The 27,801-nt window shown below is 46.3% G+C and overlaps 1 protein-coding gene across 3 annotated transcripts in view; it reads left to right on the forward strand.

Moving 5' to 3' along the window:
* yip2 (yippee interacting protein 2) overlaps positions 1 to 27,801 on the forward strand; it is a 263,544-nt gene that overhangs the window by 159,201 nt on the left and 76,542 nt on the right. For all 3 annotated transcript variants that reach the window (XM_075882775.1, XM_075882776.1, XM_037431692.2), the window contains 2 exons: positions 5,544 to 5,660; positions 16,942 to 17,089. In XM_075882775.1, the coding sequence (XP_075738890.1) occupies positions 5,544 to 5,660; positions 16,942 to 17,089 (265 nt within the window). The remainder of the gene's footprint in view (positions 1 to 5,543; positions 5,661 to 16,941; positions 17,090 to 27,801) is intronic.

The raw sequence follows: 27,801 nt of genomic DNA on the forward strand, positions 1-27,801 counted from the left end.
CTGCTGCTGCTGCTGCTGCTGCTGCTGCTGCTGCTGCTGCTGCTGCTGCTGCTGCTGCTGCTGCTGCTGCTGCTGCTGCTGCTGCTGCTGCTGCTGCTGCTGCTGCTGCTGCTGCTGCTGCTGCTGCTGCTGCTGCTGCTGCTGCTGCTGCTGCTGCTGCTGCTGCTGCTGCTGCTGCTGCTGCTGCTGCTGCTGCTGCTGCTGCTGCTGCTGCTGCTGCTGCTGCTGCTGCTGCTGCTGCTGCTGCTGCTGCTGCTGCTGCTGCTGCTGCTGCTGCTGCTGCTGCTGCTGCTGCTGCTGCTGCTGCTGCTGCTGCTGCTGCTGCTGCTGCTGCTGCTGCTGCTGCTGCTGCTGCTGCTGCTGCTGCTGCTGCTGCTGCTGCTGCTGCTGCTGCTGCTGCTGCTGCTGCTGCTGCTGCTGCTGCTGCTGCTGCTGCTGCTGCTGCTGCTGCTGCTGCTGCTGCTGCTGCTGCTGCTGCTGCTGCTGCTGCTGCTGCTGCTGCTGCTGCTGCTGCTGCTGCTGCTGCTGCTGCTGCTGCTGCTGCTGCTGCTGCTGCTGCTGCTGCTGCTGCTGCTGCTGCTGCTGCTGCTGCTGCTGCTGCTGCTGCTGCTGCTGCTGCTGCTGCTGCTGCTGCTGCTGCTGCTGCTGCTGCTGCTGCTGCTGCTGCTGCTGCTGCTGCTGCTGCTGCTGCTGCTGCTGCTGCTGCTGCTGCTGCTGCTGCTGCTGCTGCTGCTGCTGCTGCTGCTGCTGCTGCTGCTGCTGCTGCTGCTGCTGCTGCTGCTGCTGCTGCTGCTGCTGCTGCTGCTGCTGCTGCTGCTGCTGCTGCTGCTGCTGCTGCTGCTGCTGCTGCTGCTGCTGCTGCTGCTGCTGCTGCTGCTGCTGCTGCTGCTGCTGCTGCTGCTGCTGCTGCTGCTGCTGCTGCTGCTGCTGCTGCTGCTGCTGCTGCTGCTGCTGCTGCTGCTGCTGCTGCTGCTGCTGCTGCTGCTGCTGCTGCTGCTGCTGCTGCTGCTGCTGCTGCTGCTGCTGCTGCTGCTGCTGCTGCTGCTGCTGCTGCTGCTGCTGCTGCTGCTGCTGCTGCTGCTGCTGCTGCTGCTGCTGCTGCTGCTGCTGCTGCTGCTGCTGCTGCTGCTGCTGCTGCTGCTGCTGCTGCTGCTGCTGCTGCTGCTGCTGCTGCTGCTGCTGCTGCTGCTGCTGCTGCTGCTGCTGCTGCTGCTGCTGCTGCTGCTGCTGCTGCTGCTGCTGCTGCTGCTGCTGCTGCTGCTGCTGCTGCTGCTGCTGCTGCTGCTGCTGCTGCTGCTGCTGCTGCTGCTGCTGCTGCTGCTGCTGCTGCTGCTGCTGCTGCTGCTGCTGCTGCTGCTGCTGCTGCTGCTGCTGCTGCTGCTGCTGCTGCTGCTGCTGCTGCTGCTGCTGCTGCTGCTGCTGCTGCTGCTGCTGCTGCTGCTGCTGCTGCTGCTGCTGCTGCTGCTGCTGCTGCTGCTGCTGCTGCTGCTGCTGCTGCTGCTGCTGCTGCTGCTGCTGCTGCTGCTGCTGCTGCTGCTGCTGCTGCTGCTGCTGCTGCTGCTGCTGCTGCTGCTGCTGCTGCTGCTGCTGCTGCTGCTGCTGCTGCTGCTGCTGCTGCTGCTGCTGCTGCTGCTGCTGCTGCTGCTGCTGCTGCTGCTGCTGCTGCTGCTGCTGCTGCTGCTGCTGCTGCTGCTGCTGCTGCTGCTGCTGCTGCTGCTGCTGCTGCTGCTGCTGCTGCTGCTGCTGCTGCTGCTGCTGCTGCTGCTGCTGCTGCTGCTGCTGCTGCTGCTGCTGCTGCTGCTGCTGCTGCTGCTGCTGCTGCTGCTGCTGCTGCTGCTGCTGCTGCTGCTGCTGCTGCTGCTGCTGCTGCTGCTGCTGCTGCTGCTGCTGCTGCTGCTGCTGCTGCTGCTGCTGCTGCTGCTGCTGCTGCTGCTGCTGCTGCTGCTGCTGCTGCTGCTGCTGCTGCTGCTGCTGCTGCTGCTGCTGCTGCTGCTGCTGCTGCTGCTGCTGCTGCTGCTGCTGCTGCTGCTGCTGCTGCTGCTGCTGCTGCTGCTGCTGCTGCTGCTGCTGCTGCTGCTGCTGCTGCTGCTGCTGCTGCTGCTGCTGCTGCTGCTGCTGCTGCTGCTGCTGCTGCTGCTGCTGCTGCTGCTGCTGCTGCTGCTGCTGCTGCTGCTGCTGCTGCTGCTGCTGCTGCTGCTGCTGCTGCTGCTGCTGCTGCTGCTGCTGCTGCTGCTGCTGCTGCTGCTGCTGCTGCTGCTGCTGCTGCTGCTGCTGCTGCTGCTGCTGCTGCTGCTGCTGCTGCTGCTGCTGCTGCTGCTGCTGCTGCTGCTGCTGCTGCTGCTGCTGCTGCTGCTGCTGCTGCTGCTGCTGCTGCTGCTGCTGCTGCTGCTGCTGCTGCTGCTGCTGCTGCTGCTGCTGCTGCTGCTGCTGCTGCTGCTGCTGCTGCTGCTGCTGCTGCTGCTGCTGCTGCTGCTGCTGCTGCTGCTGCTGCTGCTGCTGCTGCTGCTGCTGCTGCTGCTGCTGCTGCTGCTGCTGCTGCTGCTGCTGCTGCTGCTGCTGCTGCTGCTGCTGCTGCTGCTGCTGCTGCTGCTGCTGCTGCTGCTGCTGCTGCTGCTGCTGCTGCTGCTGCTGCTGCTGCTGCTGCTGCTGCTGCTGCTGCTGCTGCTGCTGCTGCTGCTGCTGCTGCTGCTGCTGCTGCTGCTGCTGCTGCTGCTGCTGCTGCTGCTGCTGCTGCTGCTGCTGCTGCTGCTGCTGCTGCTGCTGCTGCTGCTGCTGCTGCTGCTGCTGCTGCTGCTGCTGCTGCTGCTGCTGCTGCTGCTGCTGCTGCTGCTGCTGCTGCTGCTGCTGCTGCTGCTGCTGCTGCTGCTGCTGCTGCTGCTGCTGCTGCTGCTGCTGCTGCTGCTGCTGCTGCTGCTGCTGCTGCTGCTGCTGCTGCTGCTGCTGCTGCTGCTGCTGCTGCTGCTGCTGCTGCTGCTGCTGCTGCTGCTGCTGCTGCTGCTGCTGCTGCTGCTGCTGCTGCTGCTGCTGCTGCTGCTGCTGCTGCTGCTGCTGCTGCTGCTGCTGCTGCTGCTGCTGCTGCTGCTGCTGCTGCTGCTGCTGCTGCTGCTGCTGCTGCTGCTGCTGCTGCTGCTGCTGCTGCTGCTGCTGCTGCTGCTGCTGCTGCTGCTGCTGCTGCTGCTGCTGCTGCTGCTGCTGCTGCTGCTGCTGCTGCTGCTGCTGCTGCTGCTGCTGCTGCTGCTGCTGCTGCTGCTGCTGCTGCTGCTGCTGCTGCTGCTGCTGCTGCTGCTGCTGCTGCTGCTGCTGCTGCTGCTGCTGCTGCTGCTGCTGCTGCTGCTGCTGCTGCTGCTGCTGCTGCTGCTGCTGCTGCTGCTGCTGCTGCTGCTGCTGCTGCTGCTGCTGCTGCTGCTTTTCGATTGCGTTCGTCTTCTTGTCGTTCCTGCATCGTGGCGCTTTTTTTGGTGTGTCGTTCCTGCATCGTGGCTGGAGCGACGAGTCGTTCCTGCATCGTGGCGCTTTTTTTGGTGTGTCGTTCCTGCATCGTGGCTGGAGCGACGACATGGTGTATTGCGGTCACAATATACGAGATTCTTGGCAGCCTCTCCTAAAGTACAGTTTTTTACCTGAAGTCGCTACAGCAGATGGGTTACCATGTCAAATAAAATAAGTCATTGACACAGCACACTTTGCTCTCTTTATAAGCCATTTCATTCTGTCATGAAATTAATAAAAAATGAATTTTTAGAAAAATTATATCTGATACAACATTCTAAAATCTCAATTACCATTGTGCGAAGAGGACTGTTTAGGTACATTCATTTTTTAATGCGAGTTTAGCATGAAATGCTTGACATAGGAGTTTTAATAGCAGTTTGAATTTAATGTGATGATAGTAATTCCCATCCTAGTTAATTTTTTATAGTGTTACAGCTGTCGTTTTTGAGTAACGGCTTAGAACAAGCCTTGAAGCGCTGTTCTGTATGATTTAATGTTTGTCACTTAACGACATATGACAAGGGATGTCATATGGAACAAGCATATGCAAGCATACGATGAATGTATGCTAAGTATACCGTTAATTTTAAACGTGCCGGCGCCTGTCTCAGGCTTTACTGTATAAAGTATAACGATTTGGCGACCTTCACCACCACTGCATCAACAAGACCCTTTTCATGAGTGGCCCTTCATGGTTTTTAATTCATTCTCCAGCTACCCGCGGCTTCCCAGAAAAATCTGCTGTTCCTGTCCCACTGCAACATCTAGGTCTTCAGGGCGGTTCTTCAGTTTCGTCAGGGCACTAGACAGCTGTCTGTAGAAGGCAATTGCCGTGTCCTCGGCCATAGACGTCACTTTTAATTTTCTTGCCCCATCTTTAATTCTGTCTCCTCCTCCCCCGCAGACGCTGAGCCATTCTTCCACGTAGGGCTGCAGAAACAGCGTCTTTTGCACTTTTCATGCTCCTCCTTCAATCGCTCGCAGCATGTCAGCTTTGTTTTTGTTGAACATTATAGTGTTTGGAAGTATCAATGCTGCTTTTTTTACATGAATAATGGTTTCACACCATGCTCGAAAACAAAATTTGCGATTGAATAGCGCTTGTATACGAGCTCATTTGGAAAATAGGCATTTATAGGCACTTATAGGCATTTAGGCATGAACACCCAAAGTGGCCATTTATAGGCACTATAAAAACACCATATAAGCCCTTCTTAACCACTAATTCATGCTCATATACAAAATGGCACGATAGGAACGCAAGCAACAAAATGGGCATTTTCCTATAATCCGGTCTCTAGTAATCGGTTCACAGATTCTGATTCCTTTCGGCGATGGTCTCTTGTATGTATGGCACACAAACAGGTGTGTCATGGCTGAACTGAGCATAAGAGGTCATGAACCCCAAGATCACTGTCTATTCTTTTCTTGCATTGTTGGGAGGGCCAAAATTTTGTGAATATGCAGCTTTGTGGAGGCTCTAGAAAAATGAAACATGTCTTACAGTTGAGCCTCGGCATGTCAATATGAAGGCAAATGCAACGCATGAGCCAGACTTTGATTAATTTGGATAAGTAATAATGAAGTACCTCTCACATGAACCTACCTGATTGAGGGGTGGCATCGCTATTTCTGAGCTTATGCACCTTAGATTCTGTTCTTCCGAGCAACAGATGTGTGCATATTTATTGTCTTTTTGGCCCTATGAGTAGTCTTAGTGTCGCAAAACAAAACTGCTGAAAGTTGCGCTCTGTCTGTGTGTGTGTGTGTGTTTGTGTGTGCGTGCGTGCGCATGTGTGTGTGTGCGCGCGTGTGTGTGTGGGCGCGCGCTTTTTCTGTGTCTTCATTTTTAGTGCGCTATTACCGCTCTTAGACATCTCATAGAGATCCTCAATTTTTAGATCTCATGTAGTTAGTGCCATAAGTTGCCAATGATAATTTTAAGTTGTCACCAGCTCACACAAGGATCTGCTCTTGTGCATTAGCTATGTTCCACTTTCCTTTATGCTCTTAAGAGTTTGTGGAAAAAGAATCAGCTTTGCTTCATGCAGGAAATCCTCCTTGGAAATGCGGAGATCGCGCTTACATTTGGCAGTGAGAACATGAGCTTGAGTCCCTTCATCGTTCGGGGAGCCAGGTTTGGCGTGAAGTTTGGACTGCAACCCGAGGTAAGAAAGCCGTCACAACTTCCAGGTTTGTTTGGTTGCTCATTTTTGTTCATAAAACATTAAAAAAAAACTGCAGCCTCTACACTGTAGTGTGGTTCACAGATCATGAGTAAACCACGAGTCATTCAAGTATGTGAGAGCATGTAATATAGACGGCTGTTGAACAACCAACGCCTCTGGCGGTCGAGGCATAAAACTAGCGCGTTTTCAATGGAACAGAGATCACTGGAGGGGTGCATACGATAACAATAAAGAAAACCATCTGTCTTCAACTGGCGCGAGAAAACCCAAGGAGGGGGGGGGGGGGTCATTAAAGTAGCAACAGGAAACTTTAAGGGCGCAATCAGGATCGCTGGCGCGCATGCTATCTTGTTAAGCATCATAAGCATCAGTCTGCCTTCAAAGCGAAGAGACTGTTTGTGGCGTATTTGTTTACAGAAGTGTTTTGTAGTAGCTCAGCAATATTCGACATAAAAGGATTGGCTGCCAGCCTTATTCATATAACATTATAATTTGTTTGTTTCACATTCGTAGCCCTGCATTCAATGTGCTGTCGTGTTCGTGTTAGAGCTAATTGGCTAATAATAAAAAGTATACGGTTCCTCCAACTTGCGGCGCAAACGAAAACGCGTGATGAGTCGACATGCGAAGATTCATTGTTGTCACACAGGTCTCAGAGTTTCCATCAGTGCTTAAGTGCCTGTGGTGTCTATGTGTTTTTCCCTCTGTATGGTTGTGAATTTGGCACAAAGTTGACTATTTACTCCAGCCTAATTTGGCATCTTCTCAGCAGTAACAACACAGTTGTCCGCATTTAAAGAAAACAAAAAGAAAAAATAAAGCAGAGCTGAATGTCATGAGGGGCCACTCCATGCGGGCTCAGTGAAACCATGCACACGTGCACGGCGTAGAAAATGAAGAGCAAACACTGCTATTGTGGTAAAACTATTCGATAAAGTGCTCTCTATACGCAGTGCAGCTGCACATGTGACGTTAGCTAAAAGTGTAACAACACAAAGTGGCATCACTAGTGTCTCTTTAGGTGCAGTTCAGACTTCTTCAGTTGAAGAGTGGCACTGCCCATGCAAAAGTTGTTTCTTTCTTTTTTGTTGGTGTTGTTTAGAGGGAGGGAAAGGGCACATCCGTGCATGTGCCCCTGGCGGCAAAAATGACGGACACGCTGGCTCGACGAGGGCCATAGGCCTGCCTGCCCTAAGCCTGCCTGTCACACTTGCATGCAATAACGAGCGCTCGCTCTCGCCTGGGAGTCACCGAGGCCACGAGCATGTTGTGGGCACCACGGCAACCACAGGAGATGCATGATTCGGCTGAAATGACAAAATCCGGGGCTAAATTCCTAGGTTGTCCGGGGTGCAAATTTGTTATGTCAAGAATGTCTCCTGCTGTTACCTTGTTACGTGGAGACCGCAAATATGTGTGCTTCAATGGGGTAACGGTGGGACATAAAAAAGTTTCCAATATCAAGGAATTCATTATATGGAAGTTCGCTATAGGCAGGTTTAACTGTATTTCTTTACTAAAGAACAGTACTCACTGAGAGGAGCCAAATTGTGTATTGACAAGCATGTAGAAGTGCTTGAAGTCATTTAAAAAATGGCACCAAACGCCACACCTTCTGACAGCTCTGAGGGTTTGTTGTCATGTTGCTTTTCTAACAATTATGGCTAGATCAATTTTAAAATTGATTCATTTGCTGCCATTTCCTTCATTGTAAGTTCTCCCACTAGGGATGTTTTCGTAGCGCAGTGATTGGTTTCACTTCCCATGCGTTGTTTTTTTTTTTTTTAATAAAAAGGCATCTTTTTCCTGATCAATTTTTTTGTAGCTTTCCAGGCTCAACGTACCTTTTCTCCAAAACTATTCAGCTGATTGTGCTGAAGTTTTCTCAGATTATGTTTTTATCTCTTTCAAACAGCCTGAACAAATCAAAACAGGCAAAAATAAAAAATCGATAATTTTCAAGAAAACTCGTGTTTTTTTGACGGCGGTCTGTTGGAACAAGTGGGGTCACACGATAATGAACGAGCAAAGTCTGCTCGATAACTATGTAAGGCCCAATGAAGTGTGGCTGAAACTTGTCACACATACCAGGTGTACGAACAGGTGTCAACAGGAGCACCCCGTCACCAGGTGGGAAGAATGCAAGGCGATGGGATGCGTCATAAATGACTTTTTGATTTTGCTGTCGCGCTTCCGTGTGAAGAGCACGATCGCGACTCCGGGCTAGTCTTAAAATGCATTCTTCACAAACGGAGACGAGTTGACGTTGGTGTCGAAAAAGGAAACGTCGAGGAAGAAAGTAAGAGAACGTCTATAACTGATGTAGAATGGCGAATGTCTGCTGGTGCACTGAACAGCTGTGTTGTAGGCAAAGGTGAGGAATGGGAGAAGAATGTCCCAGTTTTTGTTGTCTGGACTGATGTAGGCAGCTATCATATCAGCAAGAGTATGGTGAAATCTCTCGGTGAGACCGTTCGTCGGAGGGTGGTAGCTTGAAGCTGTCTTGTGTGTTATTCCAGAGGCATGCAATACTTCATTTAGCACTCCTGACAGGAACACCCTTTCACGGTCACTCAGCAATACTTGAGGGGCACCGTGGCGCAGAATCATGGCGTGCAGAACGAAGTCGGCAACTTCTGAAGCAGAGGCAGTTGACACGGACGTCTTCGCGTAGCGTGTCAAGTGGTCTACGGCGGTCACTATCCATCGTTTGCCAGTAGATGTGACGGGAAGAGGGTCGCAAAGGTCGATACCTACAATCTTTAATGGCAATGTGGGGCACGGAATTGACTGCAGGGGCCCAGCCAGTGCAGATTTGTGGATTTTACGACTCTGGCACGAGACACAGGAACCGACGTAGCGCGCGATGCTAGTAGAAATACCAGGCCAGTAGAAGCGACTTCAAATGCGGCTGTGAGTTTTATGAAAACCAAGGTGACTGGCAGTCAAGTCGTCGTAAAAGGCTTCAAGCAGGTCAAGTCGAAGAGAGCGTGGTAGCACGGGAACCCTGCATTGACCATCTGGGTGGTAGATGTGACGGTACAGAACTCCATTCTCCAGCTTAAATCGCAAGAGTTGACGACAATGACGCACGTTAGGTGGATGGGAAGTTCCTGAGAGCTGGTCTATAATATGCCTACACTACTGATTTGACAACTGGCAGGAGTGAAATGTGCACTTGTCGTCCGAGAAGAGCTGCTCTATTGAGGCGAGCGTGGGCGCTGCAGTATATATATAAGTGATGGCCAAACTTTGACCGATGCTGCGCTGGGTATTAGGTAGCGGGCAGTGCGAAAGGGCGTCGGCGTCTTGGTGTTTTCTACCTGACTTGTAAATGATATCGAAGTCATACTCCTGTAAACGTAGAATTCACCGACCCAAGAATTCACCGACCCAAGAATTCACCGACACAAGTTCTTCAGCGTGGAAAGCCAGCATATGACGTGGTGGTCCGTAACGATTGTGAAATGACGGCCGTGGAGATAGGGATGGAACTTTTGAACTGACCAGACCACAGCCTATGACTCCTGCTCAGTTATGGTATAGTTCTCCTCGGTCGCGGTTAGTACTCTACTGGCATATGCGACTACTCTCTCTCGTGAAGAGGTGTCGCGTTGGAGCAGAACGGCACCTATACAGTGGCTGATAGTGTCCATATGTAGTATGGTCGGTGCGGTCTCATCAAATTGGGGGACTACAGGTTTGCACATGAGGGCACACTTTAACAGGTCGAATGCCATTCGACATTCTTCCGACCACAAAAAGGGCACGTCGGAAGCAAAAATCTGATGCGGAGTTTTATATAAAATGCGAAGTTCCATATAAAATGGCGAAAATGGGAGGCGAGACCAAGATAATTTTGCAACTCTTTCGGCCTTTCGGGGCGTGGAAAGCGAAGCACTGCCTGATCAGCAGAGCAGTTTGTCCTGATCTGGCCGAATTTTGCCTTTGGTCATGACGTAGCCCAAAACCTTGATATCTTTTGTGGCGAAACGGCGTTTTTTGGTGTTGAGTTGGAGTCCAGCGGCGGCAAGGCACGTCAGAACGTCATGCACACGTTGCAGGGGCTGAGGAAGTGTTTACGAAAAAATGACGATGTCGTCCAAGTAGCAGAGACAGGTCTCCCATTTGAGGCCGTGCAGCACGGTATCGATCATGCGCTTAAATGTAGTGGGCGTGTTGCACAGCCCGAAAGGCATAACGTTGAATTCTTATAGCCCGTCGGTGGTTGCAAATGCCGTTTATCTCTTTATCCTCTTCGTGCATAGGAATTTGCCAGTATCCAGATAGCAAGTTGAGGCTAGAAAAGTATTTCGCACTTTGTAGAGAATTAAGGACGTCGTCAATGCAAGGCATTGGGTACAGATCCTTGCGAGTGATCTTGTTGAGCGCCCGGTAATCTACGCAAAATCGCACGGAGCTATCCTTCTTACGAACCAGAACCACAGGCGATGACAAAGGGCTAGGTGAAGGGCGAATTACTTCTCGTTTGAGCATGTCAGCTACGTTTTTATTGGTAATTTTTCTCTCAGCAGGAGACATGCAGTAGGGCCAACGGCGTACCACAGATCTTCTGACTGTGTGGATTCGATGCGTTGTAGTAGTCATGCAGGCCAACGTCGAGGAGTAAACATCGAAGAAACTTGCGTCGTGTTTTTTTAACAAAGCAAGCAGCTGTTGCATTTGTGAAAGTGTCAAGTCGTCGCTAATGGCTGCAGTAAAGGCGGAAGAAGAAGCAGGCTCACAGTTAGGACTGTCGTTGGAAGAGACGGCATGAAGTGGCGCGTCGCACGTAGGCTCGGTATCCGTCACGCAGGCCACCGTGTTGTTCTGAGGAAGTAGAATTTTTCAGATGTTGTATTCACGGCGGTGACAAGTGTAGAAGTGTAGAACCATTGAGGAAATGAACTACACCGGAAGCGAGAATGATTCCTTTATCGATGCAACTAAATGATGGTGAGACCAAGGCGTCACCATGGTCGCTGACTTTCGAGGTAATAGTTACGATTCGCCCTTGACCTGGTGGTAATTCGGTATCTTCCGCAGCTGTCAAACGAAGTGGCTACTGTGTGTCGTCGTTGAGCGTGCAGTCCGTGTCGGGGAAGTGCACGACGCGTTGGCCTCAGCAAATAGCTGCGGAGGCAGAAGAAAGAAAATTCCACCCTAAAATTAATTGGTGAGAGCAGTCAGTCAGGACGACGAACTGAATGTGGTGTCGGATACCATCAGTAAAAACGCGGGCTGTACAGAAAGCGGAAAGGCAAAGGGTATACCCCTGGGCAACAACCAACGTGGGTCCATTGTAAGGGGTCATCACTTTTTTCAGGCGTTGTCCTAAATTAACACGCATAACAGTAAATGCCGCACCCGTGTCCACCAGAGCATCCACAAACACTCCTTCCACTACCACCGAAATCATGTTGCACGGGCCTGGTGGAGAAAAGCAGTCCTAAGTTGGAATGCATTTTTTCCCCCAGAAACTGCATCACTTGAGTAAGAGGGCCTGAGACGCTTGCCAGGCGCTGGAATGCGGCGTACGTGCTTGAGACCCCTGATGGCGCGTATACGTGCTACATTCACGTACGAGTTTGGACAAAAAGGCTCGTGGCACGCGACCCCGAGCCATAATGAAAAATCTTGAAGGATGTGCTGTTACTGTGCTGTGGAGCCTTGAACTGTGAAGACGAATGGTCAGCGTCGCTGTGGAAACAGTCGGTTCTGAAGGATGTCGGTATAAGAGGCTCAGAGAGAGGCCGTCGATATCGGAAGGCTTTAATGAGGTTGCCCGGACTTGCAGCAACCTTGCACAGCAGTTCCTGGGTGGGCTACAGCTCTTCCACTTCGATGCAAAATGGATGTGGCTGACACCAATCATCGGAGTGCATCATCAGGGAGCCCATAGACATCAACGAGTTGTCCTTTGAGTGTTTCCATATCAAGCCCAGAAGCATAGTAAATCCTCTGGATCGAATCTCCATATGAGAGTTGTCCCTATCGTTTTCATCTATTATTTTATTTAATCACTCTTAATTGGATGTCCATTTTCTCAAATTCATCGCTGCCTCTGAACACTTGCTTTTGCCTCTTTGTATAACTTGACTGCTTCATCAAGCGTTGCTGCTCCCAGAATGACATCATCCTCGTAGATCGATGGTGCGTATACGTGCTACATTCACGTACGAGTTTGGACAAAAAGGCTCGTGGCACGCGACCCCGAGCCATAATGAAAAATCTTGAAGGATGTGCTGTTACTGTGCTGTGGAGCCTTGAACTGTGAAGATGAATGGTCAGCGTCGCTGTGAAAACAGTCGGTTCTGAAGGATGTCGGTATAAGAGGCTCAGAGAGAGGCCGTCGACATCGGAAGACTTTAATGAGGTTGCCCGAACTTGCAGCAACCTTGCACAGCAGTTCCTGGGTGGACTACAGCTCTTCCACTTCGAGGCAAAATGGATGTGGCTGACACCAATCATCGGAGTGCATAATCAGTGAGCCCATAGACATCGACGAGTTGAGTTTGACCAAGCGGGCCAAAGCTGACAAATAAGATTGGGGCACCGGCAATGAAGACGCGCATTTGATTCAGCGACGTCTTTCAGGACGACTTTGGTGATGGTATGACTTCTTCGTAGTTCTGGAAGTGGCATAGGAACAGTAAGAATGTCCGACTGTTGCGGGAGCGCATGAGAGTAGCCACCGAGACGCCATTTTGGCTAGAGACAGATTAGGGCTAAGGATCGAACTTCATTCGAATTAATGTTAGTTCCGGTTTCTTTGTATAGCCAGCTGTAGTGTGTATGTTTCTTTTTCGCGTGAGAAGTTCAGGGTTTCTTCGCGTTTTGCCATTTTGTGTAGTATTAAAATGTGTTTGCCGTGTTAGCTCAGACTCGCGTCTTTCTCTCAATCCAATTCCTTGCAAGCACTCCACTGATAAATTGTGACAAGTGTATCCGACCGCCAGCTTGCTTATGCACACACATATTACCCACACCCTCCCACTGTTGGCAAGGTGTGGTCTTTTCACAGTGGTCTAGTGGCTGAGGCGCTCTGCTTGTGACCCGCAGGTTGCGGGATCCTGGCGACGGCAGTTGCATTTTTAATGTAGGCAAAAATGCTTGAAGCCTGTGTGCTTGGATTTAAATGCACGTGAAAAGAACCCCAGATGGTTGAAATTTCGGAGCCCTCCACTACGGCATCTCTCATAATCATATGGTGGCTTTGGAACGTTAAATAATTATGTTGGCAAGGTGCAACACTTGCTTGCTTCACTGCACGACTAGATTTCAGTGTTTGTAGGAAAGTGACCATTTCGTCTTCCAATGGGCTCTAGTTTGAACTTTCTGTCGAGTCGTCTTCTTGAGGCCAGTTATGTAAACCTTGTCAACGAAGGCTCCCTGGGTGCCCTCTGGGCTCTTGTTAACATGCATGTCTCCCCAAAAATGTAAGGCCAACGCTCGGGCGTCAGCTTCTATACTTCCATGCAACAGCCCAGAAAGGAAGGAATCCTCCTGTCCATTCAAAAGGTCTATAAATGCAGTCAGACCTAAGTAGGCAGAGCTAGCCAAATGAATGTGCTTGCATTCAAAGCTTTGGAGGGAAGGACAGACCTCAACTGCCTTTTATTTTTTGTACCAGAAGTTATATGGGTGCAGCTGAGGGGAGACGTGATTAGAAAAAATGTTTCGTTTATCAGTGGTCTAGGGCAATGAAGGTTTTTGCTGTATATTCGAGCTTTTATGCTGCTCACAATGTAATTATTTCTATAGCAAGCTGCAGAGTTTCTGTTTTGTGCCATCACAATGTGCCAAGTATAGTTTGTTTTGAAGAATCTTTTTATAGCACTAAATTTTTATTGTTCTGAATCAATAATGGCTTGTATTGCTCCACAAAAACTGTAGAATGGGAATAACTATCAAGAAAGGGCATATAAAACATTTTAATGGACAAGACAAATTGTAATGTGAGAATTCTTAAAACCATCAGCCTATACTAATTGCTTCCTGGAGGTTCGCAATATTTATACAAGCGATAATAAGTTTTAAAAGAGATGCTTGCACTTTTTCCATGTTAAGGAATATGTGGGCAAAATTTCATCCTGATTTGCTATCGAACGTATGAAATATATGAAGCCTAAATTCATGTAGTTGCCCAAAAATTGATATTGAGAAAAACGCATTTCAAAGCTACTGGTTAAAGCTAATCTATGCAGCAAAAAGATTTTTTTTAATTATTTCTTTCACCTTGAGATCTTGGCAATTATTGTTATTTTGAGTATGTGGCTTTAGTGGACTCCTGAATTGCATTGGCCAGCAGCCAGGTGGCAATTTCTAGGGGACTCTAAACAAGGATCTTTATTTTAGTTCTTAGTAGCTATCTTGTGCTCTTTAAAAGATTTTAACCTACTTTTTTAGTTTAATTGCAATCGTTTGTTTTTTTTGGTGAGAGTAGAGATAGAGCAAAGCCCTTAAGAGCCTAGACAATGTACTTCTAAGTGTCAGTTCACCCTGAAAAAGTAGTTATTGTACATTTTTAATAAAAATGCTTGTTTTGGTTTGTACTGTACCCTGACGTTAGAGAGCAGTATGAGCTCCTCGTCACATGCTCGCACAAGATGTCAGGACAATTCCTCGGCTATTCCTCAATGTGGACCTCTTGTGGACACACAGGCAACCGTTTTGAATGTTTCAGTACCTGCCCCTCATCACAACTAGCCAGACTGCTGCTCGAAGTCACCAGGATTGCTATTGTAGCTTGACATGAAGCTTGTGTCGATGTCGGGCCATGGGGAAACTGGCCTTATTATCGAAATACAGTCGACTCTCATTAATTCAAACTCGAAGGGACCCCTGGATTTTGTTTGAATTATCAGGCTGTTTGAATTATCAGAAGTTCTCATATATGCGACTCTGGGTAAGGTGACAGCACAAATTATGATCAGACATCTATATTCACACTTTTAAGCATCTCTAGATCCTAACTACACAAAAACAGAGAGCAGTGCATGTATGGTCAACAAGTTTATTGACTATCTACTGCTGACTAGACCTTTTAAAAAAATCATGGATGGTCAACTGCTTATTTGCCACATGCGCATTTAGCACAAAGCTCTCGATGCCAGTAAGTGCTGCCAGTTGATTCTGAGAGTTTTCTGTTGTTGTCAGAAATTTTCTCACTTTAGCAATGTACTGGAAAGCCTGTGCAGTTGTCACATTTTCCACTTCCGGTTCTTCTTCACTTTCACTGCTGTGTTGTGCTGGCAGCACCTCTGCCACCAAGTCATCGAGTGTGTCCTCCCTGCACACGCACAGGTTATCATCAGCAGCTGCATAACTGTCGAGGTCGGCAGCTATGTTGTGCGCTTTTACAGCAGACAGTACTTGGCTTTCATCGTCGCCCTCAGTCTGCAAGCAGTCAGATGAAGTGGCAATGCTGCAGCCAGGTATGCGGAAGGCATGCTCGAAGCAGTTCCTTATTGTTGCTGATGTGACAGAATTCCATGCGTCGGCGAGCATGCCCAACGATGAGAGTAGTGTGACACTGTAAGGCATGGAATTGTCCATACATATCAGCATTCTCTTTAGCAGTGTTTTCCGGTAATTAAGCTTCAAGCATTTGATTACCCCTTGATCCAGGGGCTGGAGGACAGCTGTAGTGTTAGGAGGCAGAAATTCAAGGCGAATTGCTTCCAGCCCCTCCACGTCGCCGTGCGCAGGGCAGTTATCAACAATGAGCAAAATTTTCCTTTTCGCTCGCTTCATTTGCCCATCCAGTTTGCGGAGCCAACCCTCGAACAAAGCTTGCGTCATCCAGGTTCGCGTGTTTCCGTCATATGCAACTGGGAGCGTTCGGACGCCTTTAAAGCACCTGGGACGCTTTGACTTGCCCACAACGAAGAGTTCTGGCTTGTGACTTCCGTCCATATTGGCGCAAACCATGACGGTTAACCGTTCTTTGCTCAGCTTTCCGCCAGTGCAACGCTCTCCCTTGCGACACAAGGTTTGATTGGGCAGGCACTTAAAAAACAGCCCCATTTTGTCGGCATTATATACATCAGCCCGGGAGTATTCAAGCAGCAGGCTTTGAAGTCTAGTCTGCCGCCAGTCAGAAGAAACAGCTTCATCGACCACTGCTGCTTCACCACTCACTGTTTTGAAGGAGAGACCGTGGCGTTCCTTGAACCGAGAAATCCAGCCATCGCTGCACTTGAAATCTTCAATTCCCAAGCGCAAGGAAAGTTCTTCAGCTTTCTCTCGTAGGATTGGCCCATTTATCGGTAAATTGGAGCTCCGTGCGCGCTTGAGCCAAAGAAGCACGGCGTTTTCGAGATCCGGGTACGCAGCTTCCCTAAGCCTTTTCCGATCGGGAGCGAAGCGGCTCGCGTTATTCTGCAGCTTGTCTTTGGCTTTCAGAATGGTTGTGAGAGTACTTTTGGTTATTCCATACTTCAGTGCCACTTCGGTCTTCTTTACCCCAGCGTCGACTTCTTGGATAGCGGCCAATTTCTCTTTTAGGGGTAGTGTCCGATATTTTCCTCGCGGTGACATGGTCGATCGAAAAATGCGCAGCACGTAAGAAAGACGGGCAGACCTGTACGCATTCTGTGGGCAGGTCACGTGCTTCGGAGTCGGCCGGCGCCACCGGCACGCCGGAAAAGCAGAGATAAGCCGCGAGCCAGCTTCGTAACCACCGGGCCGTTTTTGTTTTTCGTTTTTTTTTCCACCGCGGCGCGGAATGTTGAGAAATGATTGTGTGGCAAAACCTTTTCCCTTGAAGTTTTAAGGCGCTTATTTTCTATATCAGACTATTATGGTAATCATAAGCACGCAAATTTTCAAATATTGCCGGCGAATCAGCAGAAATTTTCCGGTATGGACAGGCAGAAAGTACGAATTAACCGAATGACGAAGTTTGAATTAAGCGGCTTTTAAATACATTGAAAGCATAGCGAGCCAACCAAAATTTTGAATTTTGTATGAATTAACCGAAAGTTCGAATTATCAGAGTTTGAATTATCGCGAGTCTACTGTAGTCTTTTCAGCATTTGCTCAGCATCACATTTGCTCAGAGTCATCTCGTCACACAAGATGTTTGAATGACCCTGTACACTTGCTTTTTTAAAAAATGGTGTCTGCACCCCTTCAATGCATGTGAAGTTTAGAAAAACGCTCACACTCTAGTATGAGGTTTCTTTTCTTCTGGTAGAGACCGTGACTTTGTTGCTGGTCGAGCTAGCTTATCTGACCACACATTATGACATTGCAGATGGAGTGTTCCCTGTTGGCCACACTGACGGACATGTACTGTAAATTGCCTATGGCAATCACTGCTGAAAACTTGGCCGATAAGTACAAGATTAGTCGCCAGGATGTGGACCAGTTTGCACTGCGGTCACAAAAGCGATGGACCGAAGGTATGCACTTCCGCATGATCTCTCACCAAATTTGTTGCTGTGCACGGTTTACAGTAGTTTATTTTGTCTTACACATGTCCAGTACAAAACAAGGTGTATCTCCTGATACACAGTTGGCATGTGACACCGCATCTGCCATCACAGAGTGCACACTGTTGGGTCTCTAAAGATACACCACACTCTCAGCACGAAGCAACACAGTTGACACAGTTGAACCAATCCAAACAACACATTCATTTAACTACTTTTACATATTGTCAACCAAATAAATATATACATCACTAGTGATCAACACGTTAAAACAACCTTATGCAATTTTCCAATGCACTGAATTAACATAACAATAAATACAACGTAACGCGAAGGCAGCAGCGCCGATGTTCGACTCACTGCTGGGGACCCACGCGGTACGTCTCGGGGTCACCGTGCCCTACGCCTCTAAGTATTGTGGGTGCTAACACACTTATAGGTGTGAGCACTGGCGATGGGGTGGATTGTTTTGCCTTAGGCATATATGCTTTGTTTGCCTGGGACTTGTGGCAAAAGAGAATAACTCGTGACTTTATATTTGTAGGAGCAGATACAAAAGCTCGCCTGGTGCTACGGAGTGAATCAATTTCAGCTGCCAGTTGTTGCTGAAGCCGATGTAAGCCCGCTACCAGTGGTCACCCATATTGAGACTGAGTCACCTTGTGTTGTCAACAAGTTGTGCTTTACTGAACCAGATGGCAGCGTACAAGTCACTTTGCTCATAACAACATTATGAGTGGATGCACCTAAAACATTGTTGCCAATAATCACTCGCATAAATCATTGGGGAAGGGGGTTGGGGGGGGGGGGGGGGGGGCATCCAGACTGCTCTTGTGTTCAGTCTGGGAGGGACACCCCTTGCAAGTATCCCCCCTTGATATTTAGCTTTAAACCGTCATATATTTGAGTTAAGTATAACGTATTCAACCTTCTTTAACCCTTTCATTTGCCACCTATGAAGAACTGTCTGTAAATCTGTCAAATCACTATAACGTTTCTTCTAAGCCCTCCATAGAACCGCAAGTGTAATGCAATAATTGTTGAAAGTGTGTGTTACATAACTCATTCTAACTGAATTATAATTAAATATTTCTTCACACTGAAGTCATCTATGCTTACATTCGGCATAAATAGACTAAAATATCAGGCTAAGAATATAGTGAAAGCTAATTTTTGGGTATGTTCATTTTGAGCAGAAAAAAATTCTGCTTTTCACATTGCTTCCAGAAAGCGGCACATCACACGACTTGTTGAACATGGTAGTGCCTTCAGAGAAGTGACCGTACCGTATTTACTCACATAATCCTCGCACTTTTTTTGGCTAAAAACCGATGCAAAGTTGAGGGGTGCGAGAATTACGCGGGGAAAATTTTCCACGAAAACGTACAGAGCGAAAAAGAGAAGTGGCCGCAAATCGGGATTCTCACACTAGCAACTATCAGCTAGCTTCGAGAAGTACTAATTTAAACTTACCTCAACAATAAAAGCACAAGTTCAATACAAGGCAAGATTTATTTGAGACACAAAAAGTGCGAGCAAATAGCCGAGAATTTGAATACCATACGCAAAGCTTGTGGGCGTTACGGGCGTAGCGGTAGCGTTCGTCACTCAACAGCAGCCCTCGAAAAGTAAACGTAGGACGTCAGTATTGAGCTGATGGCTATTTAACAGAATTGTCCGCAGTTGCCTTCTGAAGAAATAAAGTTTACCATCATTCCCACTTTTAGGCAGATGGCAGGCCCAATGCGTCTTGGCGGCTTTCAGCTGCCGTCACCAGTAGCAAACACAAAACTCGTAAACTACGAAGAGCCTACTGGCGGCCCTGTTGCCCTTGTTTAGTGCATGAATTATCACTTTCAACTTGAGAGCAGCCGTGTCGCTTCAGTATCGCCCCAAAACGTGACAAGATTACCGACACAACATACAAAACACGCCGCAACGCGCACTTCCCACTTTGGCTTGGCTTGGATTACATTGAATCTTCGTGCAATAATAGTACACTTAATGCTTAAGACAACGCCTCCTCTATTTAGATGCCTGCCGCGTGAGAACAAAAATAGCTGCTAAACCCTTCACCTCCTTCATTTTCGATTACTCTCGGTCTTTAGCGTCACCTGTGGCGAACTGTGCAACAACTCTGCATTTTGCACAGCCTCGTGCATGGTTGCAGATCTCGAATAACTCTCGAGTGACGCGCCCGTAGGGACCACTAGTAAAAAAAGCCGACATAATAGCGTCGGTCAGGAACGCCACTGCGCGGCGCTTGCCCAAAACTGAAGGCAAGACGACTCCATTGGTAACACGAGCCATTCATCTGGCATTTTAATACAGGAGCGGTTGCTTAAGAGATGGCACCAGATGGACCGCGCTGTCATCATCGGTATCATAGGTATGACGTTGTGAGAGGGATTTGGAAAGGTGTCATGGTTATGGGTTCGACGTTCGGTAATGGGGTCTTGTGCATGAAATCAGAAGTTCAAGCAAGATTTGAAATTAAACAGCGGGATAAGTAGACTTGCTTTGGGAGCACACGGGAATACCCCAAATCAGGGGGTACAGGGTGACATGGGATGAACATCGTTTGAGTTCAGGGAAGCTAGCAGCAAGATAGAATTTGAGGAGTGATTGAGAAAAATGGGAGAGGAGCGTTGGGCTAGGAAAGTTTTCAGCTACTTGTACACGAACAAAGTTCATACTAAATGGAGGAAGCGAACTCGAAAACTGTCTAGCAAGTATTTAGACAACAGCAGAATACTAAGCCAAAAGGAAACATCGGTTAAGAAAAAGGTGAAGGAAAGAGAGTGGGACATGTGGAAGATGGGAATGCTTAGCGAAATCATCACTGGAGACCTACCGAACTTTTAAGCAGGAAATTGCGAGGGAAACGATTTACGATAATTCTAGGGGTAGTTCTGTGCTCTTCAAGGCTAGGACGGTAGTATTGCGATTCAAGACTTACCGAGCAAAATACGAAGGCACAGACACTTCATGTAGTGCGTGTGGATAGGAGGAGGAAACGGCTGAACATTTCATAATGTTCTGTAAAGGGCTCAGTCTAATAATCGAACATAATGGCGCTGTATTCTTCAAAGCGTTGGGGTTTAGGGATAGCAAAGGCAAAATAGACATTAAACGGGTGGAAGTAACCAGGAGGAGGCTAACTGATTGGTGGCTACAATCTAGGCGCGAGTGAAATTCAATCCTTGAACACACACTGATAATAGTACTTAAACACTATGGCTAGGTGGCTCGAGCCACCACGCAATCTAAAGGGCACAGCTGGATACATCCATCCATCCATCCAGTGGCTGGAACGAGCAGATATTATTGCAGCAGTTTTCGGGGGTGCGATAATTACTCAAGGAAAAAAAGAAATCGTATTTTTGTTGGGCGATGTGGGGGGTGCGAGAATTATGCCAGTGCGAGGATTACGTGAGTAAATATGGTATGTATCAGTACACTGCAAAATGAAGGTAAATAAAGACAAATTTATTATGCGGGGGGCTCAATTCATCCAAACTACGATAAATCCTGCTCTTTCTTATCCTCTACTTGATGCAAATAGCCAAAGCGAGTGGCCCCGTAAACAGGTTGTGTACGTGGCGTCTGAAAGGGTTAAAACCTTCAAGGATGATCATTTTTGAGCGGGTACTTGTGTTCAATACCCCTCAGCTGTGGGAGACTATGGAAATCGCAAAAGCCACTCAACCGGTTCAAAGAAGACTGAGTAGAACAATGCACTTACTGGACCCCTTTATTTCATGTCAACACATGTTTATATTCTTGTGTAGATAAAAATGCAACCCATCTTTTTCAAACAGAATGGCCACCATAGTCTCATTTGGGTCCTCTCTTGTGAATCTTCTGGATTTACGCCACTGCCAGTAAGTCTAGGTGTCCTGTCGTGCCAGTGCTGGTGTGGTGCCTGTCTGTAGTCTCACTTGAATTTATCTGCGCTGAGAATCAACTTGGACACAACCTAGCATCACCTTGGAAATGACCTAGACGCGACCTAGAACTAGTCCTCATGCACTGGCCCAGAATCAACCTAGAAGCAACTAGATTTTGCTGTTTCAGGGTTCGCATGGCTTAGTGCAAGCCTTGCCATTTTTTTTCTCTTCACAGTGAAAGTTGTTACGAGATCACGGGTCATGCGCAGCACTGTAGTTGTCTACTGCCGCTGCCGCCGTCGGTGTCCGTAACCATTATCACACGAAATAAGAAAAAAAAACTGTCTGCACTGCACATGAAAAAAAACGTCTGTGTGTCCATCCGTCCGTGCGTGCATGCGTCTGTTTGTGCGTCCGCATGTCCATCCGTGCATCCGTCCCTGCGTTCGTCCATGCATCCACCCCTGCGTTCGTCCATGCGTCCATCCGTTCATGCAGCCATCCGTGTATCCGTCCATGCATCTGTCTGTGTGTCCGTTCGTCCATCTATTCAACATTCCAAGTACCACCATCTCGCATCTTTTCATCATATATTCCCCATATAGAAGCACCGCCATCCAGCGGATATTTCAAGAACTTAACTAGAGGTGGCACACGCACACTTTCTTAAGGCTTGCGCTTCATGTCTACTTTCCACCTTTAACCACCTCGTGTTCATGGTATATACTAGTTCACTGTATTCATGGCGCTGCGGCCCAACGTTCACTAAACCTTTCTAAAACCAAGCAAGTTACGCCCAGCGAGTATAACGTAGCAACCCTTTCTTGTCGGATAGTGCTCAATGTACATGCCAATGGCTGCTAAGGGGGAATAAGAGACAGGAGCATTCGGCTTCGAGTTAACGCGCACGCCGCGAACTTTTTATTGTTCAACAAAGCACAGGAGAAATCTCCCACCGGCACCACCTTGCAGGTCAAAATGTAACACTGGTTACACACTACGACTAAGACTACAAGGGACGAACGGGTGCCGCTATAAGGAGCTTCGCCCCTAAAACCACATAAACATTGCACAATAAACATTGCAATTCTAGTTGATATGCTGCCCTGAGTTTCATTTATTGGAACTCCCAATAATTCGAACAAAATACAGAGTTCCCACAAAGTTTGAATTATCTAGAATCTACCATTGCCAAAAAGATGGAGAGAGCACAGCTGGTGGAGTGCGCTCACATGTCAATGCTTGCCCTGTGTGGTGGCATTACTGTGGCACGACGGTTGCAAGAAACTGAAGACACTGAGATGGTGCGGCATGTTTGTGCTGGAGAAAAAAAAATGTCTAGGGGCAGCAACAGCAGTGATGCAAATAAAACAGTCAAAACAGATTTGTGCAAACATGGAGAACGCATAGAAAGACCTTGCAGGTCTGTGCGAGTCCTAAGACGATCACCACCACCGTCTGTAGTAACCTATTAGCTATTTGCACTCAGGCAAATGTGATACTGGTAAAACGAAACTAAGTTAGTGTGTCATACCAACTAAGTCAAAGGAATCTGATAGCTCGGGCAGCTCTTTTGATACACCAAGAAAATGGCTAAGATGGTCTCGTTTAATGCTCGCAGTATAGTAAACAAGACTACGCACCTTGAGTACTTATTGCTTTCACACTATCCTCACATAACAGAAACATGGTTGCATGAAAATGTGGCGAATGACTGTGTTGTACCTCCCAGTTGCAGTATATTAAAGACAGAGACTCACGCGAAGGTGGGGTGTGCATAGTTATTAAAGGTTTTCTTAATTCATCATTGATTGATTGTGAAGTACCAGAAACTCTCGTGTGACCAATACCTTTTGACAGTACTGTTTTTCTTATTGGAGTTGTATGTCGGCCACCCTCAAGCTCCCCTGAGTTCTAGAAATTCTTGGAACAAGTTTTTATTTCAGAATGTAAATGAGAACACTAGGTTGGTAATGACTGGAGATCTTAATATCCCACATATAAACAGGAAGCATTTTTCGTACAGCTTGGGGAGCCAGTAAACGTTGACAAAAAGCTAGAAGTTAATGTTTACCTACAATCTTAAGGAAATGCGTAGTGCTTGAAGATACCATAATTACACCGATGTCAAGGTCTTTACTACACTTGGTGTTCCTATCCAATAAATTAAATGATTACTAGGTGACGGTGGAAAAGGGTATATCTGATCACAGGAGGATCTGTCTTGAGCTGACCGTTCGAACAATGCGATATGGGAAAAGCTATACACAAGTAAAGGTTAAAGACTGCTAGGGCCGACAAGGCATGAGTTCTTGGCTATTTGGAGATCCAATTTGAAAACTTTGAGAGCACCTCTTGTTTAAAATCAGTAGAATAATTATGGCAAAAAGTTCGGTGTGTTATAAGTTATTGCACAGACAAATATGTTCCATGAAGTGTTAAAAAAAAAACGAAACGGAGAAGTCGTTGGATCACCGTAGATATAATTCATATGAAAAGGAAAATTAATTGACTGCGTAAAAAGAGCAAGTCGTCAGTGGCTCTAAGAAATCTAAAAACTGATCTCAAGCTTGCTTTGGCTAAAGCTAAAAAAAACATTTAAAACCTTCAGTGATTTTCTTGGGTCTTCGCCTTCAAAATTCTGGTGGTATTTTAGCGACAGGAAAGAAGTAGTCAATGAGAAACATGTTGGCAGCGACATTATAAAGAAAAAAGATGAAATAGCAAACCATTTTAACAAATTTTCTCAGTCTGTATTAAACCTGCCAGAAACTACAGCAAGTACCAAAGAAGCCTTAAGAATTCCTCCTACTGTTCTAATTGAAACACTTGAAATAGCTAGGGAAGGGGTATTTCTGCAGCTATTCAAATTAGAAGACAGAAGTGGAGGCACTTACAGAAATAAATTAGTACTTCACTAACGTGGGGGATTTTGAACAAATCTCAGTTCTGAAACGTGTCCTGCTATTGTGCTCAAGCGCGAAAGCTCGATACACTCAACTTATTTTCTATAAGCCCACAAGAAGTTGAAAAACTATTAAGAAATATTAAAAACAGTTTTCAGCGGAAATGGATGATTTATGTGCCCTACCCATTAAATATGTAGCAGTTTTTATATCTCTACCATTAGCACATATCATTGATAGAATGCTTGAAACTTGAATTTTCTCCTCGGATCTGAAAGCTGCTCGCATATTTCCAGTATACAAGGGAGGTTCCATTGGTGACAAATCTAATTACAGGCCGATTTTGGTGCTGCCTGTATCATCTAAGGTATTTGAAAATAAAACACGTCTCATTAATTTCATAAATAAGCACCACATAATAAATGAAACGCAGCATGGTCTCCAGAAAATTAAAACCAGTGAGCAAGCCTTATCACATGTTAAAAATAGAACACTGTTCAATATTGAAAATAAGTTTTACAGTATAGTTCTTTTCACTTATCTAAAAAAAAAGGGATTTGATTGCGTTAATCACTTTGTTCTGTTAATGAAACTTAGCGATTATGGCATCTGTGCTATTGCCTTAGATCTTTTGAAGACTTGTCTTTCTTGCCAGAAGCAATGGGTAAAAATAGGTGATGTTATCTCCCCTACTGCCACAATGAAACAAGCAGGGACCCAGAGGTCGATTCTTGGGCCATTATTATTCATATTGTATATAAACCACTTATTTGACATTCCTAACTCTCTGAAGTTGGTAATGTACACAGATGATATGGATATTCTTTTTTCTGTGGATACCTTTTGTCGTCTTCAAAAAATGATAAATGAATATCCTACTAGAAGGTTGGCTTCAGGCAAGTAAATTAGCCTTAAGTATCAAAAAATCAAACTGTCTTATTTAAGCCAACCAACGAACCTTGTGACATTGAAATTACGTGAAAATTTTAGGACACCTTTTTAGTATGCATAAAACAAAAATTCTTAGGTGTGTGGTTTGAAGAAAGTATGTCCTGGGACACACACATAAACAAACTTACCCCGGAAGTAAGTAGAGCAGTTTATTTTTTTTATTTATTTATCACATACTGCGGACCAAGTATGGTCCATGCAGGAGAGGGCAATACAGTTCAAAATTCTTCTACATACATACACTTCCGCTGCAGTATACATTCACTGCAGAACAAAATTCATGTACATTAAAAATTCGTGAAAAACAAGGGACAAATACAGGCAAAGAAGCAGACTTAAGCAACAAGAAAAGGGTATAGTTTCATCTCGGCGTGTTGAGCATAGGGGAATCATGGGGCAGAGCATTCCAATCAGAGACAGTTCTCGGGAAAAATGAATACTTGTAAATGTTAGTGCGTGCAAATATAGGTGTAATGCTACGACTATGTTTATGACGTGAAGACCTGGTTGTGCCCTGTGTTATGTAATCTGGTGCATGCAATCCTGATCTGGAAAAGTATAAAAGGCGGAAAAAGTTAAGCCGTGCAGTTTTCCTTCGATCGGCCAAAAGTTGGAGGTTCGCATCCTGCAACAGGGCTGACGGCGAATCGCGACATCTATACCGGTAGTATATAAATCGAGCAGCTAATCGTTGTATTTTTTCTATTTTCTGTATATTACCAGCTGTGTGGGGGTCCCACACAATGCTGGCATATTCAAGAGAAGGACGAACTATGACTTTATAGGCTCTAAGTTTTAGTGAACTAGAAGAACGACCCAATTTATATTTTAGAAAGCCTAATTTTCTCCTGGCAGCAGAACATATATCATCAATATGTGCTGTCCAGCTAAGCTTCGATGTAATCGTTACGCCCAAGTACTTGAATTCTTCTACTTGCCTGATAGCGTATCCACCTACATTATAAGTAAACTCCAGTTTTCGGATTTTGTTACTCAGACATAAATATGCAGTTTTCTCAAAATTAATTACCATTTTCCACTTTTTTGCACCATTCTTTTATGTAGATTAAGTTCTCACACAAGTCATGCTGGTCAGAGATAGAATTTATAGTATTAAAAATTATGCAATCGTCTGCAAATAACTTAACAGACACGCCAGGTCGGATGGCTTGAACTAAATCGTTAATATAAATATTAAATAGTATAGGCCCGATCATCAGATTATCAAATTATCAGATCTAATTCTGTTACACCTTACGAACTCGATATATTATGCTCATTTTTTATCATACTGTACACTCGTTAGGTGCACCACAACGACTACCAATATCAGTAAACTGGAGATATTGCAAAAGAAAGTGCTCAGGCTATTTGATAATCATTTTGGCAAACCCAAAGACTTACAACCAATCCTTTATTTATTAAACATAATTTACTCAAACCAAGTAAATTATGTGAATACAAACTTCTCTGGCACGTACATAAACATAATTTGTCAAACAAGACGCATGAACATTTGGACGGTATCCACTTCGTAAAAGCAGATACCAATACCACGAATGGGCACAATGTACATAATGCCGACCCTAACTTATCAAATACCCGCCTTAATAAATCGTGTGTCTTCCCAAATCAATTTCGATGTTTCATTACCTAAATTTTAAGAACAAATAAGATTTTTTCTTGTGATAGATTCTCCAGCCAATAAAACATAAGCTCATTTATGTCACTACATCATTGTTTTTGCATTGTTCTATTTTTCATGTAATCAGAGTGACATATGTCTACATTACCTGAACGTTTATTATTTTTCTAATATAGTTTCAATTTTCTGTTTTTATTGTGTATCTTCATGTATGTAGCGTACATTTACCTGAATTTAGTCGACTAAGGTTGCACGGCGTGCTTGTTGGTTATTCATTGTTTGAGGTATAGCGCATCCAGGACGGGACAGAGAAAAAAACACAGAACACATACACTGCGCTAACTTTCAACAATGACATTGTTCGAGGTATAGCGCATCCAGGATGAGACAGAGAAGAAAACACAGAAACATACACGGCGCTAACTTTCAACAACATGAATTACCTGAATTTGTAATTTTTATTGTATGTTTTTTTTTTTAATTTTTCTCCGGCTTGGCATTCTCAGCTATGTTCATAATCAAGGTATTTTTATCACTTTTTTCATGTGACTACTCATTCGCTGCTGCCTGTAAGGTTCCTTCAAGTTGTTCTTGACGGCTTTTTGCCTGAGGGCACCCCCCAGCATTTTGTATTGCAAAATAAAGTTCACAGTTCAAAGTTAGTCCCAATGATATACCAACTGTATTTCTCTAGCGATATGCAGAATAGATGTCATATTATCTAACTATCATCTTTCAAAAGTTATATACAATGCACTCACTGCCACAAGATTGGCACGCGACATTTGTCATTCTTGTATTTAAAGGCGGCAATCGAAAACTGGCGACAAAATACCATCCAGTATAACTCGCTTTCATTGCTTGCAAGTTGTTTTTTGAACACATGATAACAGAACACATGCACACGTTTCTGGATCAGAACGCTTTGCTGTACCCTTACCAACATGGCTTCATGACGGGTTTATGAGTACTACAATATTCAACCGTGACCCAGTTAATAGAAATTCATGATTTTGCGAGTGCTATAGATATAAGACAACAGGTTGATGTGATTTGTGTGGATTTCATGAAAGCGGTTGATAAAGTACTTTATGTCCAATTAATCTTCAAATTACGTCATACAGGATTGAATAAACTCGTAATAAAATGGATTGAAACATATTTAACATATTGTACACAAGTAGTAAAACTGGATGGCCATTTATCTGTAGAACCCTCAGCTTTAGTTTCTGGAGTGCCCCAAGGCTCCATGTTGGGACCACTATTGTTTCTCCCCTATGATATCAGTAG

The sequence above is a fragment of the Rhipicephalus microplus genome, unplaced genomic scaffold (assembly GCF_043290135.1).
Source record: "Rhipicephalus microplus isolate Deutch F79 unplaced genomic scaffold, USDA_Rmic scaffold_14, whole genome shotgun sequence".
Taxonomy (NCBI): domain Eukaryota; kingdom Metazoa; phylum Arthropoda; class Arachnida; order Ixodida; family Ixodidae; genus Rhipicephalus; species Rhipicephalus microplus.